This window comes from Carcharodon carcharias, chromosome 22, assembly GCF_017639515.1.
Source record: "Carcharodon carcharias isolate sCarCar2 chromosome 22, sCarCar2.pri, whole genome shotgun sequence".
Taxonomy (NCBI): Eukaryota; Metazoa; Chordata; class Chondrichthyes; order Lamniformes; family Lamnidae; genus Carcharodon; species Carcharodon carcharias.
The window spans coordinates 57,658,459-57,676,898 of NC_054488.1; the positions used below are offsets into that span (position 1 = coordinate 57,658,459).

Sequence of the window (18,440 nt, forward strand, 5' to 3'; positions counted from 1 at the left end):
GCATAAACAGCAATTGATAGAGCTATGCAATTCCACAACCAATGGATCAGATCTAAGTCCGGCCACGTCCAGCCATCAATGGCGATGGACTATTAAACAACACAGTGGAGGAGGAGGTTCTGCAAATATCCCTGTTCTCAATGACTCGGGAGCCCAGCACATCAATAAAAAAGATGAGGCTGAAGCATTTGCAACAATGTTCAACTAAAAATGCCAAGTGGATGTTCCATTCCTGCCTCCTTCTGAGATCTCCAGCATCACAAATGCCAGTCTTCAACTAATTTGATTCACTCCACGTGTTATAAAGAAATGGCTGGAGGCACTGGACACTGCAAGGGCTATGGGCCCTGACAATTTTCCGGCAATAGTACTGAAGGTTTGTGCTCCGTAACTTGCCGCGCCCCTAGCCAAGCTGTTTCATTACAGCTACAACACTTGCATCTACCCAGCAATGTGGAAAATTGCCCAGGCTTGCATCAACAAATTTGAACCTGCCAAGATAGTGGGATTCTCAACAGTGGTTTGTCCTGTTTATAATGTCACTCCAGCCTCCAAGCGCCTTTTAAACTTGCCAACTCGTTTAAAACACCAACTAAGTTATCTAGATCCTTTTCTGATATATTTTGCTTTTCATTCATACCTGTGCCCTTTGCATTCACCTCAGCAAATACATTTAAGTATAGTGAATATGACCCTCCTAATTTGCCTGCACAGGATCTGCTGTCTCCAATTTTTTGATGTGGCTTAGTGGCCAGAGGAGCTAAGATTTGAATATGAAGATTTGCATGGTTGGTCAGCCTTTGCAGCTGACTGGCCAGCCATGCTCAATTCAAATTTTAATCTTGGCTCCCTTTACTGCCTTGTTGTGCTTCAGGGTCCAGTCTTCCCGACTTTGCTCCACTTTTCTCATGTAGGTGCTGACTCATCCTGCTGGTCACTTGCCCAACTGCCAGAAACTCTATTTTATTCCTGTAACAGATCCACAAAAATAAATCCAATAAGAAATTCAGGAAAACTTTCTCACCCAACGAGTGGTGAGAATGTGAAAGTTGCAATCACAAGGAGTAGTTGAGGCGAATAGCGTAGATGCATTGATGGGAAACTAGGTAAGTACATGAGGGAGCAAGGAATAGAAGGTTATTGAGTTAGATCATATGGGATGGGACTCATGTGGAGTCTTTGGAGCACAGACTAGTTGGACCAAGTGGCTTTTTGGGGAGGGGGCCAACTGTATGCCCTCAATATCCTTGACGAGATCAGTTAAATCAACGCATACTAGTGAAGTATAACACTTCCATATTTTCTAAGGGTTTGTAATAAATTGCAGTGCATTCAGTCACTTGGAGAAAAGCTAATGGATAGCAGCTGAAAAATATCGTTCACTGCAATTGTTAGATTTTTACATCATTTAAGGCCAGTATTTCAGATTATGTTCTGTTGAACCTGATGGTGGCCATGTAGAGGGAACTATTGTCAAAAGTGGAAACTTTGAATTCTAATATTCTAAACTTTAATGGCCACTCTGAATATATTACGTTGAGATAAAAAGGATTTCCTTTTGTTACACTTGTTGCTTTCAGTAATCTTAACAGTGATTTAGTGCTTACTCAGCAGGGAGAATATTAACTATTCACCCGTTTCTTGGTCATTGACTTAAAAATTGATGCTAACTCTTAAGTTTCGCAGCATCATGGGAGCACACTAGCAATAACTTAGCCCTGCACACCCCAAATGTTTCAGAAAAGAGTTGGAATAAGAGCCAGTTAGGGAATGTGACTGAAACCATGGTATCACATTGCAGAGTTGTTTGAAGATGGAAAGAGATTTAACTTCGTAAAATGGCGACACAGTTCAAGTTGCCAAAACAGAAAGTGTTTATTGAAATGTACAATGTAAATTTTGAAACCCATACACTGGGAAATGGGAAACCACTGGAGGTCAGCAAAAAAAAAAAACAGGTTGATAGGCAGGTCGGACTTAGGATGCAGAGAGGATGTGGACAAAAGAATTCTACTTCAGTTGGAGTTTGTATCAGGTGGAGCTGTGGCAGCCAATGAGGAGAACATTGAAGAACTTGAACCAGGAGCTGCCTAAAGCATAGATTTGGGGGTTTGGGCAGTAATGGGGATACAGTGGGAATGGTGGCAAGTGATATTTCAGTTTTTTGGGTCTCAAAGTGCGAAGTATAAATTGTGTAATCTTTTGCACCTTGCATCCATTCTTTGTTTCATTCAGAAATCTGTTCGTTACGATTGTCTTTAAATTTCATTCCACCTTTAGCACCACCAACCCTTTGCTGTATAGATGTTGACATTCAAATACAATTGCTAGATTTTTGCCCTGGGAATTTGGACCACATGACACAAGAGAATGGTTTTATAGTTTTTCTTTGTCACCAGTGTTATTGTTGTCCTGGAATTGATTCTGGTTTGCAGAATGGAAACTTACATGATGGGTACTGATGGGACAGATCAATGTTTTACACATTGCATTGAACCCATTATTAATCTGACTTCAAGAAGGAAGAGATCAAGCAAGCAGAGTGAGCTTCACACTCAGTAATTGAACAGATATGTCATTTATGAGCTTTGAAATACGAATTTTATCCATGTCATCTTTAGAAATTACTTTTCAAGCACACATTGATCTGCATCATATACTTATATTTAATGTTATGTATTTATATTTCATTTATACTTACATCTTCATGCAAGTACTGATGAGTTTGAAATCACTAATTTGCAGTAGTTTGTTTCAGCCATCAGTGCTTTCTTCCTTTAAATGTGATTGCTGAGTTTCAACAACGTGAATGAAGAAATTATTGATTCAGTAGCACTTAAGGACATTCTGGATTTTGAGCATGTAACTGAGAATAGAGTTGACCAAAGCCTTCTATCAAGAGAATGCCATTTAAATAATCCTTAACTTCCGCATGACTATTACAATTGAAAGCCTTAGAAACCCAAACATCCAGAATTGTACTTATTTTTCAGTTGCTGAATATTACATAGCACACTCAAGTTAATAATGATTAACAAAAGAATGTTTCTGTCACATTGGTCTTTAGCTGATCTACACAAGTTGCCCGACTTGGCCCTGAGTCAGATGGTCACTTAGCCCCCAGACTTTAGTCAATTGCAAAGCTAAGTGCAGGAATGAATTGAAAACTTTGAAAACAGGACTTACTTTTGATATATTGCAGAATGCACTGACGTGTCTTGTGACACTTCTGTACTTAGCTTTGTTGGTCTGTCTATTTAAACGAGCAATCATTGCAGTGTCATCTTTCCCAGCAAATACCCACTGGCTCAAGGTACAAAAGAACTTTATTTTGTCCACAGGTGCTTATAGCATTTCAGATTCACCGTCTGTCCATTATTGTCTGTAGTCAACCTATAACAGTCGAAGGAATTTGTTTACATCTCCCTCATCAGTCAAGCCAGGTGTGCTGTATCATACATTGTGGCTAGCAGGAATTGCTATATTTCCATTTCAATTAACTCAATCAGTGGCTGCAATCTGGTGGTGATAGCTCCCCCTTACACTATTTATCTGTTCTCTCTATCTGCAATTACTTGCAGAACAGAATTCATCTTGCTCATTACTAAAGATGTTCATATCTCCATTGTAGTGCAAGGCCCAGTGCATAGCCAGACCACAGCAGTTCACACAGCTTGCTGATGGTACATCATGGGGCAACCCAAACATCTTTAACAATCAGATCCTATCATTTGAATTAGTTGTACTACCTACTGCTTCTCTTTGCTGCTGTCACTGCATCAGCCTTACAACCTGTTGCTCCTCCTTGGTGTACAGTTGTATCATTCATACTCCTGTTCAGTTTGTATGCTCTGCTGCATTGAGCCTGCCTGGTGCCCTGTCTAATTCCCGGAGCATTTCTCTTCTTTGACTCCTGCTGGTCTTTGAAGCTAGTGGCTACAGTAAGCACACTGACTCAGATTTTGCACTCAGCTGTGTAGTAACAGTTCTCTCTGCTGACCTCCAAGCTGCCCAGAAAGACCTAGTGATCTCTGTGGCATGGATTTCCCCTTCCCTGGTGTCAGTTTGAATCTGGCACCATGTGAAGGGATTCTGCAGACATCCAACAGCAGTGGTGTTTTCAAGCAGGGTAAGCAGCCAATTACATTGAGGTATTCTCACAGACAGCAAACCAGGAAGCAAAGTGCTCTAATTATCCTTAATTTTTTATTTAAATTTTGCTGAGAGCAAGATAAATGATTGAACTATACACTTGTAATTAAGATAGAAACTGAAATATCATAAACTTCTTAAAACAATTAATTTAAACAATTATTCTTATAATGGAAAAAATTGACATTCTGCAAATATAAACCAGTTTTTCAGGGCCAGTCATACTGTTTAGCAGGAATTATAAACTTGGTAAGCTGTTAAAAATCCAGTTTCAGCTTGTTCAACAAGGTGTAACTTTTTCAAAGGTTTATACATCAAGTCTAATAGCGTAAAACTCATCAGTGCAGTGATGTCTACATGAATGCATTCTGGTGCTTTTCATCATCACCCTAAAGGGAAGCGTAGAATCACTGACAGCAACTTCTGGATTTCCATGTTTAAATTGCATGTGCGCAGATTCCAGAAGTTGCTGCCAGTTTCAGGGGAGTAATGTTGGCGAATGCTGATAGCTTTGCCATCTATACTAACACAAAATCTGGGTCAGTGACTTTCTCGTTGCTAATAGCTGCAGTTGAAATGAGTGGGTGAGCTCTTCTGGGACTGCAGGTCAGTGCACCATCTCTCATTAGCTCAATAAACTTTGAAAAACCACATAATCAACAAAGGATAAATGAACTTGTATTTTATAGCACCTTTCAGACCTTTGGGATGTCCAACAGACTTCCATCTCATCCCCCTGCTCTCCCAAGAGTCAAGTCCCAAGATAGAAAATCTCTTGGGTCAATGGTAGCAGAAGATCTTGAGCTAAAGCCTTGCCAGGACTTGAGCACATAATCTAAGCTGACATTTCGGTGCATATTTTAAAAAATTGCTGTATTGTCAGAGGCATTGTCTTTTTGATGAGATCTTCAACCCTGATGTCACTCCTGACTGCTCAGGTGCACAGTGAGGGCATAGAATTGGAGGAGGTTGCTTGGCAGGGAGATACAAGGCTGTGAACAGATGTGAAGATGAAGAGAAAGATTTTTAACTGGGATATATTGACTGATAGGGAGACTGTTGGTCAGCAAGATTGGAGAGGGAGTGGTCAGTGTCCTTTGGACAACTTAATATTTGTGCAGGGTAAAATTTGGAAAGTAGAAGGAGAATTTTGGTGTAATCAAATTGAATATGATGGTTGCGCATTGTTTTGTTAAGATTAAGGCATTATTGACAATGGAATGTGGTTAGTTGCAGGTGCCAAAAATGATGACTTCTGTCTTCCCAACATTCAGCTTAAGGATGCCTTGACTTAATCTAAGACTGAGATCTCACTTTTGGCCTATTTATGAAGTTACCAAAGGATAGGGTATGGAAGAGGGGGAGGAAATTCCAAAGATAGATCCTTGACGAACCTTGTAGGTGATCATTTGCAGGGAGGGAGGAAATATCCATTGCTGAAGTTGCACTGGCTTTACACAAGCATGCACGAATGGAACTACACAAGAACAGTCTATGGAGCTGAACAATGGAGGAGAGATGATGAAAGTGTATGACATGGTTATGTTTGTCAGATGTTGAAGGGAACTGAAGAAGAACAAGAAGGAATGAGACACCATTGTCACAGTTGAAGGCATTGTCTTGCACAGCTTTCTCTCAGACTGTTTTGGTGCTTTGAGATGGGTGGAAACTTGGAGATCAGAATGGAGATGGGTGGGGTAACACAATTTAACAGCTTAGAGGAAAGGGACATTAACGATAGTTTGACAGACTATATAGATAATTTAAAGGTGGATTTTTTGAATGTGGATGATGATGGCCAGTTTTGAAAGGGTAGCACTGGAATCAGAGGAAAAGGAACCCTCAACAATGTGAGCCACCGCAAGGGCCAAGAGTGCAAATTTAGTAATCCAGATGTGGATTGGGGTGGGTAGTGGTTGCTCACAGAGCAGGGAATTAGGTCTTGTTGAGGTATGATTTTGGAAGGGGAGATTGGAAAGAAACTGCAAAGTGATAACATCTCAGGATGTAAAATAATGACAGATTGTGGTTGGAGCTAAAAGCATCCATGAGTTCTTTGCAGTTGAAAATAGAGGGACAGGATCAATGGGTTTCCAAGGATGATTTCCTCTGGAGAGAAGGAACTTCATGTTGCCTACACCCTCTAGGATCATTTTAGAATTCTAAGTACAATGCTGGATTACTTCAAAGGGCAGTGGTCATTGTGTCATTAAACATAGTGGCTGTTGGCAAGATCCCACAAACAATAATATGAATGACCAGATAATCTGTTTTTAGTGGTGCAAAATGAGGGAGGCATGTTTGGACACTGGGAGAGCACCCTGAGCAGACTGACAGTCTCATCCAGAGCACAACATGTCTAGTATTTCCATCAGTACTGTCAGATTAGAATCTTAAACTCTTATCGGCTTCAATCGACAAGCTGACTGAAATATGACAAGTAATCTGAGCTTTTGTGCAAGATATAAATTCTGATAGAAAAGCGTATAGACACATGCATTTAAGAAAAAGGAATGTTTCACGGGTTAGACCTTTGTTGTTGTTTGGTTTATGAGATATGGGGTACCAGGTCACCTGTTGGAAGCTTTTCAAAATATACTTGCTTTGTTGCTTCTGCTTGTATTAAGCATTTGAGCTTTTTTTAAATGCCAAACCTAATTTATTTTTCTACAGTTAAAATCTGTTGAGATGCCCTTTCCGTTTATTCCAGCTTGACCCTGTTTTGATGATATTGAGAGTGAAATTGGTTGAGACAGGTTTAAAATTTCATGTTTAAATATTTTGCCCTTGGGGGAAAAAAAACCAACAGGCCAAAGGGTTTCAATTGTCATTTTCTGGTCTGGATTTATCGCCTCTTGAAGGCTAAACAGTGAGAGAAGTTTGATTAAACTGTGGATTTCTGTGGTTGGTAGAAATCATGAGCCTTGTTGGTTAGTTAATGATCCAAAGAATTAACTTTAAATGTATCTAGATTTCACAGGAATCCGTGTCATAAGCAAATGTCTGAAGTATTAACTGCTGAGCATTGTGTAATGTTTCATTTATATTACAGAACCTTCTCTGCTCGAAGCAGTCAAAATAATAAATCGGCTTCTGTTACACCTTCATAACCTCAAGGCATTCCAAAGTGCTTCACAGCCAATTAAGTACCTGAAGTGTAATCAATGCTATAAATGTTGAAAATGTGCAGCCAACTTGCATACAGCAAGCTTTTGCACGCAGCAGTGAGATAAGTGACCAGGTTAATTGTTTTCATGATGTTGATTGAGGGTAAATGTTGACCATGACACTCGGGAGGAAATAATCACCTCTTCTTTGAATTGTGCCATGGAATCTTTTACATCTACCTGAGGAGACAGACAGGGTCTCAACCTGTATGTCAAACCTGAAAAATGGCAGCTCCACTAGTGCAGCACTCATTCAATACTGGCATGGGTCAGCTGACATATGTACTCGAGTCTCTGGAGTAGGGCTTGATTCCACAATCATCTAACTTGGAAGCAAAAGTGCTTCCATTGACCAAAGGCTATACTGTTGTAGCCTTAGATCCCTGTGTAGTGCATGTTAGGATTTTGACCCGGCAACAGTGAAGGACGGGGATATATTTCCAAGTCTGGATGGTGAGTGACTTGGAGGGGAATTTCCAGGTGGTGGAGTTCCCACCTATCTGCTGCCCTTGACCCTCTAGATGGTATTCACCATGGGTTTGGAAGGTGCTGTTGAAGGAGCCATGGTGAATTCCTGCAGTGCATCTTGTAGATGGTACACACTGCTGCTGTTGGTGGAGGGAATGAACGTTTATGGACGTGGTGCCAACCAAGCAGGCTGCTTTGTCCTGGACGGTGTCAAGCTTCTTGAGAGTTGTGGGAGCTGCACTTATCCAGGCAAGTGGAAAGTATTCCATCACACTCCTGACTTGTGGCTTGTAGATGGTAGACTGGCTTTGAGAAGTCAGGAGGTGAGTTACTCGTCATAGGATTCCTAGCCTCTGACCTGCTCTTGGAGCCACAGTATTTATATGGCTAGTCCAGTTCAGTGTCTGCTGTGTGGTATGCAAGAGAAGTTATCGCTGGTCAGTGTTATGTATTAAATATAAGGCATTTTTGCATTGCCATTCACTAATCACACACTGCAATGTAGATCCAGCATGAGAACCAACTTAATGGCTTTTTAAAAAATAAATGTTTGCAGAAGCGTAAGAGGCATTTGGCTCATTGCATGTGTGTCAATTCTTAACCACAGGAATCCAAAATTGAGCCCCCTGCTCCATTCTCTCCCCATCACCTCTATCATCTTCTGTTTGAAATATTTGTTCTCTTCAAAGATGCAGTGGCCTATGCCTCAGCCACTCTGTGACAAAGCATTAAATATTCCAACAGCTTCTGTAAAAAAAATTTCTCCTAACCTTTCTCTCTCTTTTGATAATTTTAAATTACCAGTAAAATTGGTGGTCCCATGAGCTGCCATCAGAGTACACTTGTCTCTTAAGTTTTTTTAATGACATTTAACACCAGATAAAATAATGGTAGGGCAACACAAAAGGGTTATGGGTCTTTTCTCGAGTGCCTCTGTGCAGATGCCACTTTTTCAGAAATATTATTTGGACCCTACAAGTTCAATTCCAGCTCATAAATGAAATCAAAGCCTAATTCTCTGCTCTTTGCTGTTAAGTAATGTTCATGTTGATCAGGGACCAGCAGGCATAATTTTGAGCTGACTTGAATTGCAGTTAATTTTTAGCATTGCAGTGACAATTGCTGTTCATTCTGGATTTGTAACTTAAGAATATAAAATAATGGTGTGACTGAACCAATTGCTTACAACTGAGATTTCATAGAATAGAATCATAGAATGGTTACAGCACTGAAAGAGGCCATTCAGCCATTGTGTTCATGTTGGCTCTCTGTAAGAGGAACTCGACTAGTCCTTGAGCAACTCAACTAGTCCTTGAGCAACTCAACTAGTCCTTAACCAACTCAAAAAGCAACAACCTGGGCATGCTTTTAACCTGTGGCTCTTGGCAATGATTGGTACTCATATCTTGGATCACAATTTGCAGCCTGCTGCATTAGGGATATCAGTAGAACTTGGGATCCAATGTTGTTTCCTATGTAACTCATTTCCTCACTTTCTCAGTGGAGCTAATGCTATTAAGTAATGAAGTTACCCAGCACCCTTAAGAAGAGCTTGAAGTAGCACCTGGTCTCAACTTGGCAACCAAACTCAGTCATTCCAGCATTTTATCATATGAGCAGAACATAACTCAGGGCATTTCTAAAAGTTTTCTGTTGAGCTACCACTTGGGGTTCTGACCTTTTTTAAAGGAAAATGTTTAATGAGTTAACATTGGCTTAAGGGAATGTGGTAAAAGGTCATCAACCTGAAACATAACTGGGTTTCTCTCTCCACAGATGCTGCTTTCCAATTTTTTTTTGTTTACAATTCAAATTTCTAGCATCCACAGTATTTTGCTTCTGTTCTGCCAAATACGGGTTGTTTTATCAATATAAAAAGGGGTTTTAATAGCCAGTTTTCCCTACATGAGCCAAATAATTTTTAACCTTTTTTTGAAATCTGAAGTTTAAATGTGACTTGCATACTGCAGTGTAATATAAACATGTTGAAAGCAGTGTCATAAATAAATACATTTTGCTCCTTTATTTAAATAGAGTTCAGACTGTGCCTGTTATTTGAAAGACCAAAGAATTAATTTGCTTTTACTCCCTAATGGCTGCAAAACTGTAACTGCAGGTACTCTTTTGATCTGAGAAAGACATTAGTGAATGTCTGGATCTTCCATAGGGATGTGGTGTGAATTTGTACCACATTCTAAATTTGGATGTTCTCATATTAATATAAAATAAATTTCAATATTGTGCTGTTTCATCTGACCTCTAAAATTAAATGTTAAAACTGGCCACAGTAAAAAAAAAAACATGTGCCTCCCCAGAATCTGGTTATTAGGTTTTGAATTTATTGATTATAGGAATGTTGGCTGGTGAAAAAGGAGAGACGTCTCAGTGAATTGAAGACTTTGACAAAGTGCTGAGATAAGAAAATAATTTAGACTTGTAATTTATACACAATGGTTGAATTATGAAGGGTACTTAATTCCATGGCAGCCTTTGCAAGTTGTTTTCACATCTTACATTTGTGGTGCTTCATATCTGTTATATTTGTAACAAAGTACTTAATTTTCAGCCTGTGAAAAATTTGCCAACTTCTAGAGTGCATGTGATGACATAGCAGACTACATTTAATTCAGATTCAGCAAATAGATGATACTTAATTCTCCCCGTCATACACATGTACATAGCAGCATTGAAAAGCACAACTCCTGAATTGTATGGGGGAAAATCCACTTAGGGAACTGCTATGAAATGGTTTAATAAAAAATCTCTTTATAACAAGCACTGAAGTGTATTGTACTATTAATCTCATAATATTGATTGTGACCTTTTTGTATTGTATTTGTAGAATAAGGGCCACCACCACAACCAGGGTGACCACTTTCCAACAGATGGATTTGGTAAGTTAATCTTGAATGCTTATTGTTTTTTCATAAAAATAAGCTATAGCAACCATCAAACAAAATTGAATCCTTTTCTATGTTTCAAACCTGGTATTCAAAACCAGATCTGTTTGGTTTCAACAATCCAATAATTTGAAATCTGAAAGTATAATGGTGTCTGATGATTGTTCACATTCTTTATGTGGAAACAGGTATATGGTAAGTTGAATTGTCTTGACCTCCACTTGCAAGGAGGAGAGAGACAAGAACTTAGCTTAAGCTGATGGTTATGAGTTTCTTATTCTGCTGTCAGTTATTGCAGATCAACTGATGGACTAAGTAACACAAACACATTTATTTTAATGTTATCTTCCTGTGAATACTTGGCTTGTTGCTTCAGACTTTAACAGCAGGAATGCTATGCACCTTCCACATTTTGTGAATGCAGATAATGCATTAAATCACTACATTATAAAGCATGTGAACACGTCCCCTCTTTCTGCATGACAATTTTAGGCAATTACAGTATATGAAGGCTAGAAATACGAAACTAAGTGAAATGTTATGTTTTTGATGACAATCTGGAATTAATCTATTCAAATTTTATGTTTTTCAGTTCAACCCAATCCTACAGTATTAATTGGGAACCCCATCAGAGCCTATACTCCACCTCTTGGTCCTCATCCTTCCCTTGGTAAATCTCCAAGCCCTGTCCAACGGATAGATCCACATACCGGTACTAGCATCCTATATGTGCCTGCTGTCTATGGTGGAAACATGGTGATGTCTGTGCCTTTGCCAGTAAGTATTTTTTAACCTGAATGGATCAAATGGGCTTTGCAATCAAAAATGTGATTCATTCTTCTACCTCTGTCCCCAATTTTACTTTTTATTTATTGAATTAATCTTAAACTGCATCAGTTGTCAGAGCATGGGTAGCGCAACATTCTCAGCTTAAAATATTTATGTAGTGATCATTCGGTTGGGTAAATAGGGTGTATATGTCTGAAATGAGGATATATTTTATTAAAACGCTGTTTAAAAATCCTGTCACTGTTGTTCCTCATTTTGGATTCCTCACACGTATCCTAGGAAAGAGTGGTGATTGACAGTTTCTTTGAACTGATTTGAGTTGAGACCACCAGAGATGTGAAAAGTGGCACATTGTTGCAGACTGTTGTGTAGAGCTGTCAATGGTGCTATTAGCAGGAAGCAGTGCAGATGAAGCCTGAGCCCTGAGTAAGAAAGGACTAGAAATGGAGCCTGAGGATTAATCGGAAAAGCATGCCTTGTGGTAGGCATAAGGATGGATTGAATTGTTAAGCACGCCCAAGTGAATTTCTGAGAAGTGCATTTCATGTTAATGCTTGAAATGAATAGGATGAAAATTAATTATACAGTTACTCATTGAGATGTTCTGTTATACTGTATTTTCAATTTTATTGATGCCCTCATTTTATATGGTGTTTTAAAATAGATAAATGGCTTGAGTCATTAAAATTGCCTTTGACCTCTCTTCCAAAATATTGTCATCTACTGAAGGGACTTAGTTGAGATAATTTACACTAGGTCCAATTATAGAATAGATTTACAATTGGTCCTGGAGCTTGAAGGCCCCAGAATGGAGTAACTACCAATAATGATTCAAAAATGATCTTTGGAAGTATGATTACTGACCCTGAAGGCTTTTACCACATAGAATGATTTGTTTGGGGGCCTGCCTGCATTCATGCTGGATGGGTTAAAGAGCACAGGGGCAAGGGTTGTGTAAGTTGGGACAGAAGCAGCAGAGTTTTGGATGAGCTCAAATTTACAGAAGGTGGAAATTGGGAGGTTGTCCCGGAGCAGCAGAAACTGAGGGGCAAGCAGTGAGGATGTCTTATTGAAAATCTTGCTGCAAGCAAAGGAGAGATGAATGGGATGGAACAAGGTGAGGTCCTCGAAGGAGGAAAATGTGCCAAAGGAGTAAGGGGACAGGCCAAGGTGAGATTTGGTAATAAGGGTTTCTCTGCCAATGTACATGATTTGAGTCAGAGTGTCAGCAAGTTCTATTACCACGAGGACATGGTCAGATCCAATTTTTTCTTCACATATATGCACATTGTTCCAGCAGGAGCGTCTCAGTGGTCCTGAGTGGAAACCCCGCCTATTTTCTCCTTCCATCTCAGCTTTCCCATTGACATACATACATATTATATTTTAACCAGTGAGTAAAGCCTGCCACTTCTCTGGTCTGTGCATTTTAGGCATTTGTACAGAGATTTCCATTGACAGTGTATCAACAATCTCCTATCCATTTTGACCAATAACTGTAGCTCATGAGTAGCAATGAAAAAATTGATTTGAATGAGTTTTTGTTTTCATGATTGTAATTTCACTGAAGTACATCAACTTGATTTTATTTAAGATGGGGGATAATTGCCTTGGGGATAGAATTGTCACTCTTTATACTCAGGGACAACTTGGAACATTCTCCATAGGAATGACGAGATCTGCTTTAGCAAAAAAAAATTCCTGTGGGGTGGAGGAGCTGACTTTATTCTCCAGCAGATTTCCTTCAGCACCAGTGCTAATCCTTGAATTTCGACTCTCACTGTGGCTCCTTAATGTCAGATAACCAAATTATTGAAGCACTTAATGTTGGTTTGGAGCCAAACGCTCAGATCCACTGATCTGGATGGCAGCATCCAGAACACATTTCAGTTAGTACCCATAAGGGGCAGAAGGCCTTCCTAGTCTTCACTCGCATTGACTTTTCTTTCTGAACTAGAAGTTCCAATGAACCATTTGCATAGTAATTTACAATTGCAGCCTAGGGAACCTAAACTGTCAACAAATTTCATGATAAGTGACTAAATGGATCTGGACCTTTCAACAAAGCACTACCATGTGCTGTAGGATAATTAGCTCCTCCTGAATGTCATCTGTATTCCCAATTCTGGAGCAAAATTAATCAAAATATTTCTGGTTTTCCTATAACATTTGAACAAGCTAGGATAGAAGAGTGGCTGTCTGCCTCCTGCAGAGAGTGGGGATAAGGGGGTCCTTCTCAGGATGGCGGCCGGTGACTAGTGGAGTTCCGCAGGGGTCAGTGTTGGGACCACAACTTTTCACTTTATACATTCATGATCTAGATGAAGGAACTGAGGGCATCCTGGCTAAGTTTGCAGATGATACAAAGATAGGTGGAGGGACAGATAGTATTGAGGAGGCGGGGAGGCTGCAGAAGGACTTGGACAGGTTAGGAGAATGGGCAAAGAAGTGGCAGATAGAATACAATGTGGGGAAGTGTGAGGTCATGCACTTTGGTAGGAAGAATAGGGGCATAGACTATTTTCTAAATGGGGAGAGAATTCAGAAATCTGGAGTGCAAAGGAACTTGGGAGTCCTAGTCCAGGATTCTCTTAAGTTTAACTTGCATGTTGAGTCGGTAGTTAGGAAGGCAAATGCAATGTTGGCATTTATTTTGAGAGGACTAGAATATAATAGCAGGGATGTGGCTGAGGCTTTATAAGGCTCTGGTCAGACCACATATAGAATATTGTGAGCAATTTTGGGCCCCGTATCTTAGGAAGGATGTGCTGGCCCAGAGAGGGTCCAGAGGAGGTTCACGAGAACGATCCCAGGAATGAAAGGCTTAACATATGAGGAACGTTTGAGGACTGTGGGTCTATACTCGATGGAGTTTAGAAGGATGAGGGGGGATCTGATTGAAACATACAGAATACTGAAAGGCCTGGATAGGGTGGACGTGGGGAAGATATTTCCATTAGTAGGAGGGACTAGGACCCGAGGGCACAGCCTCAGAGTAAAGGGAAGACCTTTTAGAACAGAGATGAGGAGAAACTTCTTTAGCCAGAGTGGTGAATCTATGGAATTCATTGCCACAGAAGGCTGTGGAGGCCAGGTCATTGTGTGTATTTAAGACCGAGATAGATAGGTTCTTCATTGGTAAGGGGATCAAAGGTTACGGGGAGAAGGCAGGAGAATGGGGTTGAGAAACTTATCAGCCATGATTGAATGACGAAGCAGACTCGATGGGCCGAATGGCCTAATCTCTGCTCCTATGTCTTATGGTCTAAGCTGCACTCTGGTGCATCGACTAGAAGTCAGGTGGAAAATATTTCTAAAATAAACAAAATTGCCTTTCTCAGTTTTGCAGAGCCCAATATTTTCAACAGCAGGCTGTCTTTACACTGATGCACTATGGCAGGTCTTATCCAAAGAACTAAAAAATGAACTGACATGGTGTAATGCCAGAATATTCATGCTGGAATGGTTTATTAAAGCAGTGCACAGAGGAATTGCTGCAGCAGATTTATTTTTTTATTCACTCACAGGATGTGGGCTTCACTGGCTGGGCCAGCATTTATTGCCCATCCCTTGTTGCCCTTGAGAAGGCGGTGGTGAGCTGCTGCCTTGAACCGCTGCAGTCTGTGTGGTGTTGTTACACCCACAGTGCTATTAGGAAGGAAGTTCCAGGATTTTGACCCAACGACAGTGAAGGAATGGCGATATATTTCCACGTCAGGATGGTTAGTGACTTGGGTGGTGGTGTTCCCATGTTTCTGCTACCCTTGTCCTTCTAGATGATAGTGGTCGTGGGTTTGAAGGTGCTGTCAAAAGAGCCTTGGTGAATTCCTGCGGTGCATCTTGTAGATGGGGCCACACTGCTGCTACTGTGTGTTGGTGATGGAGGAATTGAATGTTTGCGGATGTGGTGCCAGTCAAGCAGGCTGCTTTGTCATGGATAGTGTCAAGCTTCTTGAGTATTGTGGGAGCTGCACTCATCCAGCCAAGTGGGAAGTATTTCATCACACTCCAGAATTGTGTCTTGTAGATGGTGGAAAGGCTTTGGGGAGTCAGGAGGTGAGTTACTCGTTGCAGGATTCATAGCCCCTGACCTGTTCTTGCAGCCACGGTATTTATTTGACTAGTTCAGTTCCATTTCTGGTCAGTGGTAACCTCCAGGATGTTGATAGTGGGGGATTCGGTGATGGTGATGCCATTGAATGTCAAGTGGCTTTGGTTACATTCTCTCTTGTTGGAAATTGTCATGGCCTGGCACTTGTGTGGTGTGAATATTACTTGCTACTTGTCGGCCCAAGTTTGGATATTGCCCACGTCTTGCTGCATTTGGATATGGAGTGCTTCAGCATCTGCGGAGTCGTGAATGGTGCTGAACAATTGTAATCATCATGGAAAGTCCCCACTTCTGACTTGATGGATGGAAGGTCATTGATGAAGCAGCTGAATATGGTTGGGTCTAGCACAGTACCCTGAGGAACTCCTACAGTGATGTCCTGCAACTGAGAACTGAGATGACTGACCTCCAACTACAACCATCTTCCTCTGTGCTAGGTATGACTCCAACCAGTGGAGGGTTTTTCCACTGATTCCCATTGATTCCAGTTTTAGGGCAGTCATTCTTGCCTCACTTAGAGAGTTCAGCTCTATTGTCCATGTCTGAATCAAGGCTGTAATGAGGTCAGGAGCTGAGTGGCCCTGGCGGAATCCAAATTGGGTGCAGAGAGCAGGTTATTTCTAAGCAAGTGCCACTTGATAGCACTGTTGATGACCCATTCCATTACTTTACTGATGATCGAGAGTAGTCTGATGGGGCGGTAATTGGCCGGGTTGGATTTATCCTGCTTTTTGTGTACGGGACATACCTGTGCAATTTTCCACATAGCCGGGTGGATGACAGTGTTGTAGCTGTACTGGAACAGCTCGGCTAGGGGCGTGGCAAGTTCTGGAGCACAAGTCTTCAATACTTTGCTGGAATGTTGTCAGGGACCATAGCCTTTGCACTATCCAGTGCCTTCAGCCGTTTCTTAGTACTATGTGGAGTGAATTGAATTGGCTGAAAGCTGGCATCTGTGGTGCTGGGGACTTCGGGTGGAGGCTGAGATGGATCATCCACTCGGCACTTCTGGCTGAAGATTGTAGCAAACTCTTCAGCCTTATCTTTTGCACTGATGTGCTGGGTTTCTCCACCATCGAGGATGAGGGTATTTGAGGAGCCGCCTCCTCCAGTGAGTTGTTTAATTGTCCACCACCGTTCATGACTGGATGTGACAGGACTGCAGTCTAGATCTGATCCGTTGGGGGGTTGCTTAGCTCTATCTATCACTTGCTGATTATGTTGTCTGGCACGCAAGTAGTCCTGTGTTATAGCTTCACCAGGTTGATACTGCTTCTGGCATGCCCTCCTGCATTCATCCAAGATTGATCCCTTGCTTGATGGTAATGTTAGAGTTGGGGATATGTTGGGTCTTGAGGTTACAGATTGTGTTTGAGTACATTTCTGCTGCTGCTGATGTCCCACAGAACCTCATGAATGCCCAGTCTCGAGTTGCCAGACCGGTTCGAAATCCATCCCATTTAGCACAGTGGGAGTGCCACACAACACGGTGGAGAGTATTCTCAATGTGAAGGCAAGACTTGGTCTCCACAATGACTCCTACCGATCCTGTCATGGACAGATGTATCTGCGGCAGGCAGATTGGCGAGGATGAGGTCAAATATGTTTTTCCCTCTTGTTGATTCCCTCACTACCTGCCACAAACCCAGTCTAGCAGCTATGTCCTTTAGGACTCGGCCAGCTCGGTCAGTAGTAGTGCTACCGAGCCGGTCTTGGTGATGGACATTGAAGTCACCCACCCAGAGTATATTCTGTGCCCTTGCCACCCTCAGTGCTTCCTCCAAGTGGTGTTCAACATGCAGGAGCACTGATTCATCAGCTGAGGGAGGGAGGTTCATGGTAATCAGCAGGAGGCTTCCTTGCCCATGTTTGACCTGATGCCATGAGACTTCATGGGGTCCAGAGCTGATGTTGAACACTCCCAGGTCACTTCCGTCCCGACTGTATACCACTGTGCTGCCACCTCTGCTGGGTCTGTCCTGCCAATGGGAGGTTGGAGCTATTTGAATTTTAGACTTTATAGGTGAAGAGTAATTTTATTTTCTCCCCTGAGTTGCTGAGTCATGGTGGGTAGAGCATCAACAATGTCAACTGCCCGCAAATACAGAACCTAATTGGCCAGTCTTTAGGTTTGAGCTTTGATGGCGAGCATCAGTAAGCTATTGAGTCGTGAACCCAGAACAACAAAACCAAACCCACTTCTAGAATCGTACAGGACAGAAGTAGGCCATTCAGCCCCATTACTCCTCCAACAAATGCAATTAAACGCCCTGCAGCAAGGGTCACTGGCTAGCATTCAGGATTAGAGGGCCTCCCCAGACTTCTAACAGAGACTGATTCGCTCACCTCAGCTGCTGACCTGACCAGGATAAACTCATTCTGTCCTGACCCAAGGATTAAATTTGAGTTGTATTGCCTGTACAGCTCAGTGTCATGTCAAAATATGAATTTACCCACTGATCTATAATTGTCAATGTTTTTTTCCAATTACAAATAAGCAAGAAGGCACAGATTTGCCTCTTGTCTGACACTATTAAATATTTCTCACCCCTTTTTTCTTTTTGTTCATGGGATGTGTGCACTGCTGGCAAAGGCAACATTTATTGCCCATCTCTAATTGTGCTTGATAAAGTCAGTTGTCATCTTGTACCTCCAGTAACTTTAAAATAACGTGCATTTCCATAATAATTTCTCCTTTTATCTGTCATTGGGTTCATTTCCACAATTCTCACACATGAAACAGTCTACACATCGTTTTCTGAAGACTGCAATAGCTTACATTACAAAAACAAAATATTTCACCACCTTTTAATCAAAACTCATAAACATTTTCCCCTTCTTTAGTTATCAGAT

General features: G+C 41.3%; 1 protein-coding gene across 4 annotated transcripts in view; it reads left to right on the top strand.

The window, feature by feature from the left end:
• The window catches only part of helz (helicase with zinc finger), a 253,424-nt gene that overhangs the window by 174,136 nt on the left and 60,848 nt on the right, over nt 1-18,440 (top strand). For all 4 annotated transcript variants that reach the window (XM_041216945.1, XM_041216948.1, XM_041216949.1 and 1 more), the window contains exons 23-24: nt 10,630-10,681; nt 11,280-11,464. In XM_041216945.1, coding sequence (XP_041072879.1) covers nt 10,630-10,681; nt 11,280-11,464 — 237 coding nt within the window. The remainder of the gene's footprint in view (nt 1-10,629; nt 10,682-11,279; nt 11,465-18,440) is intronic.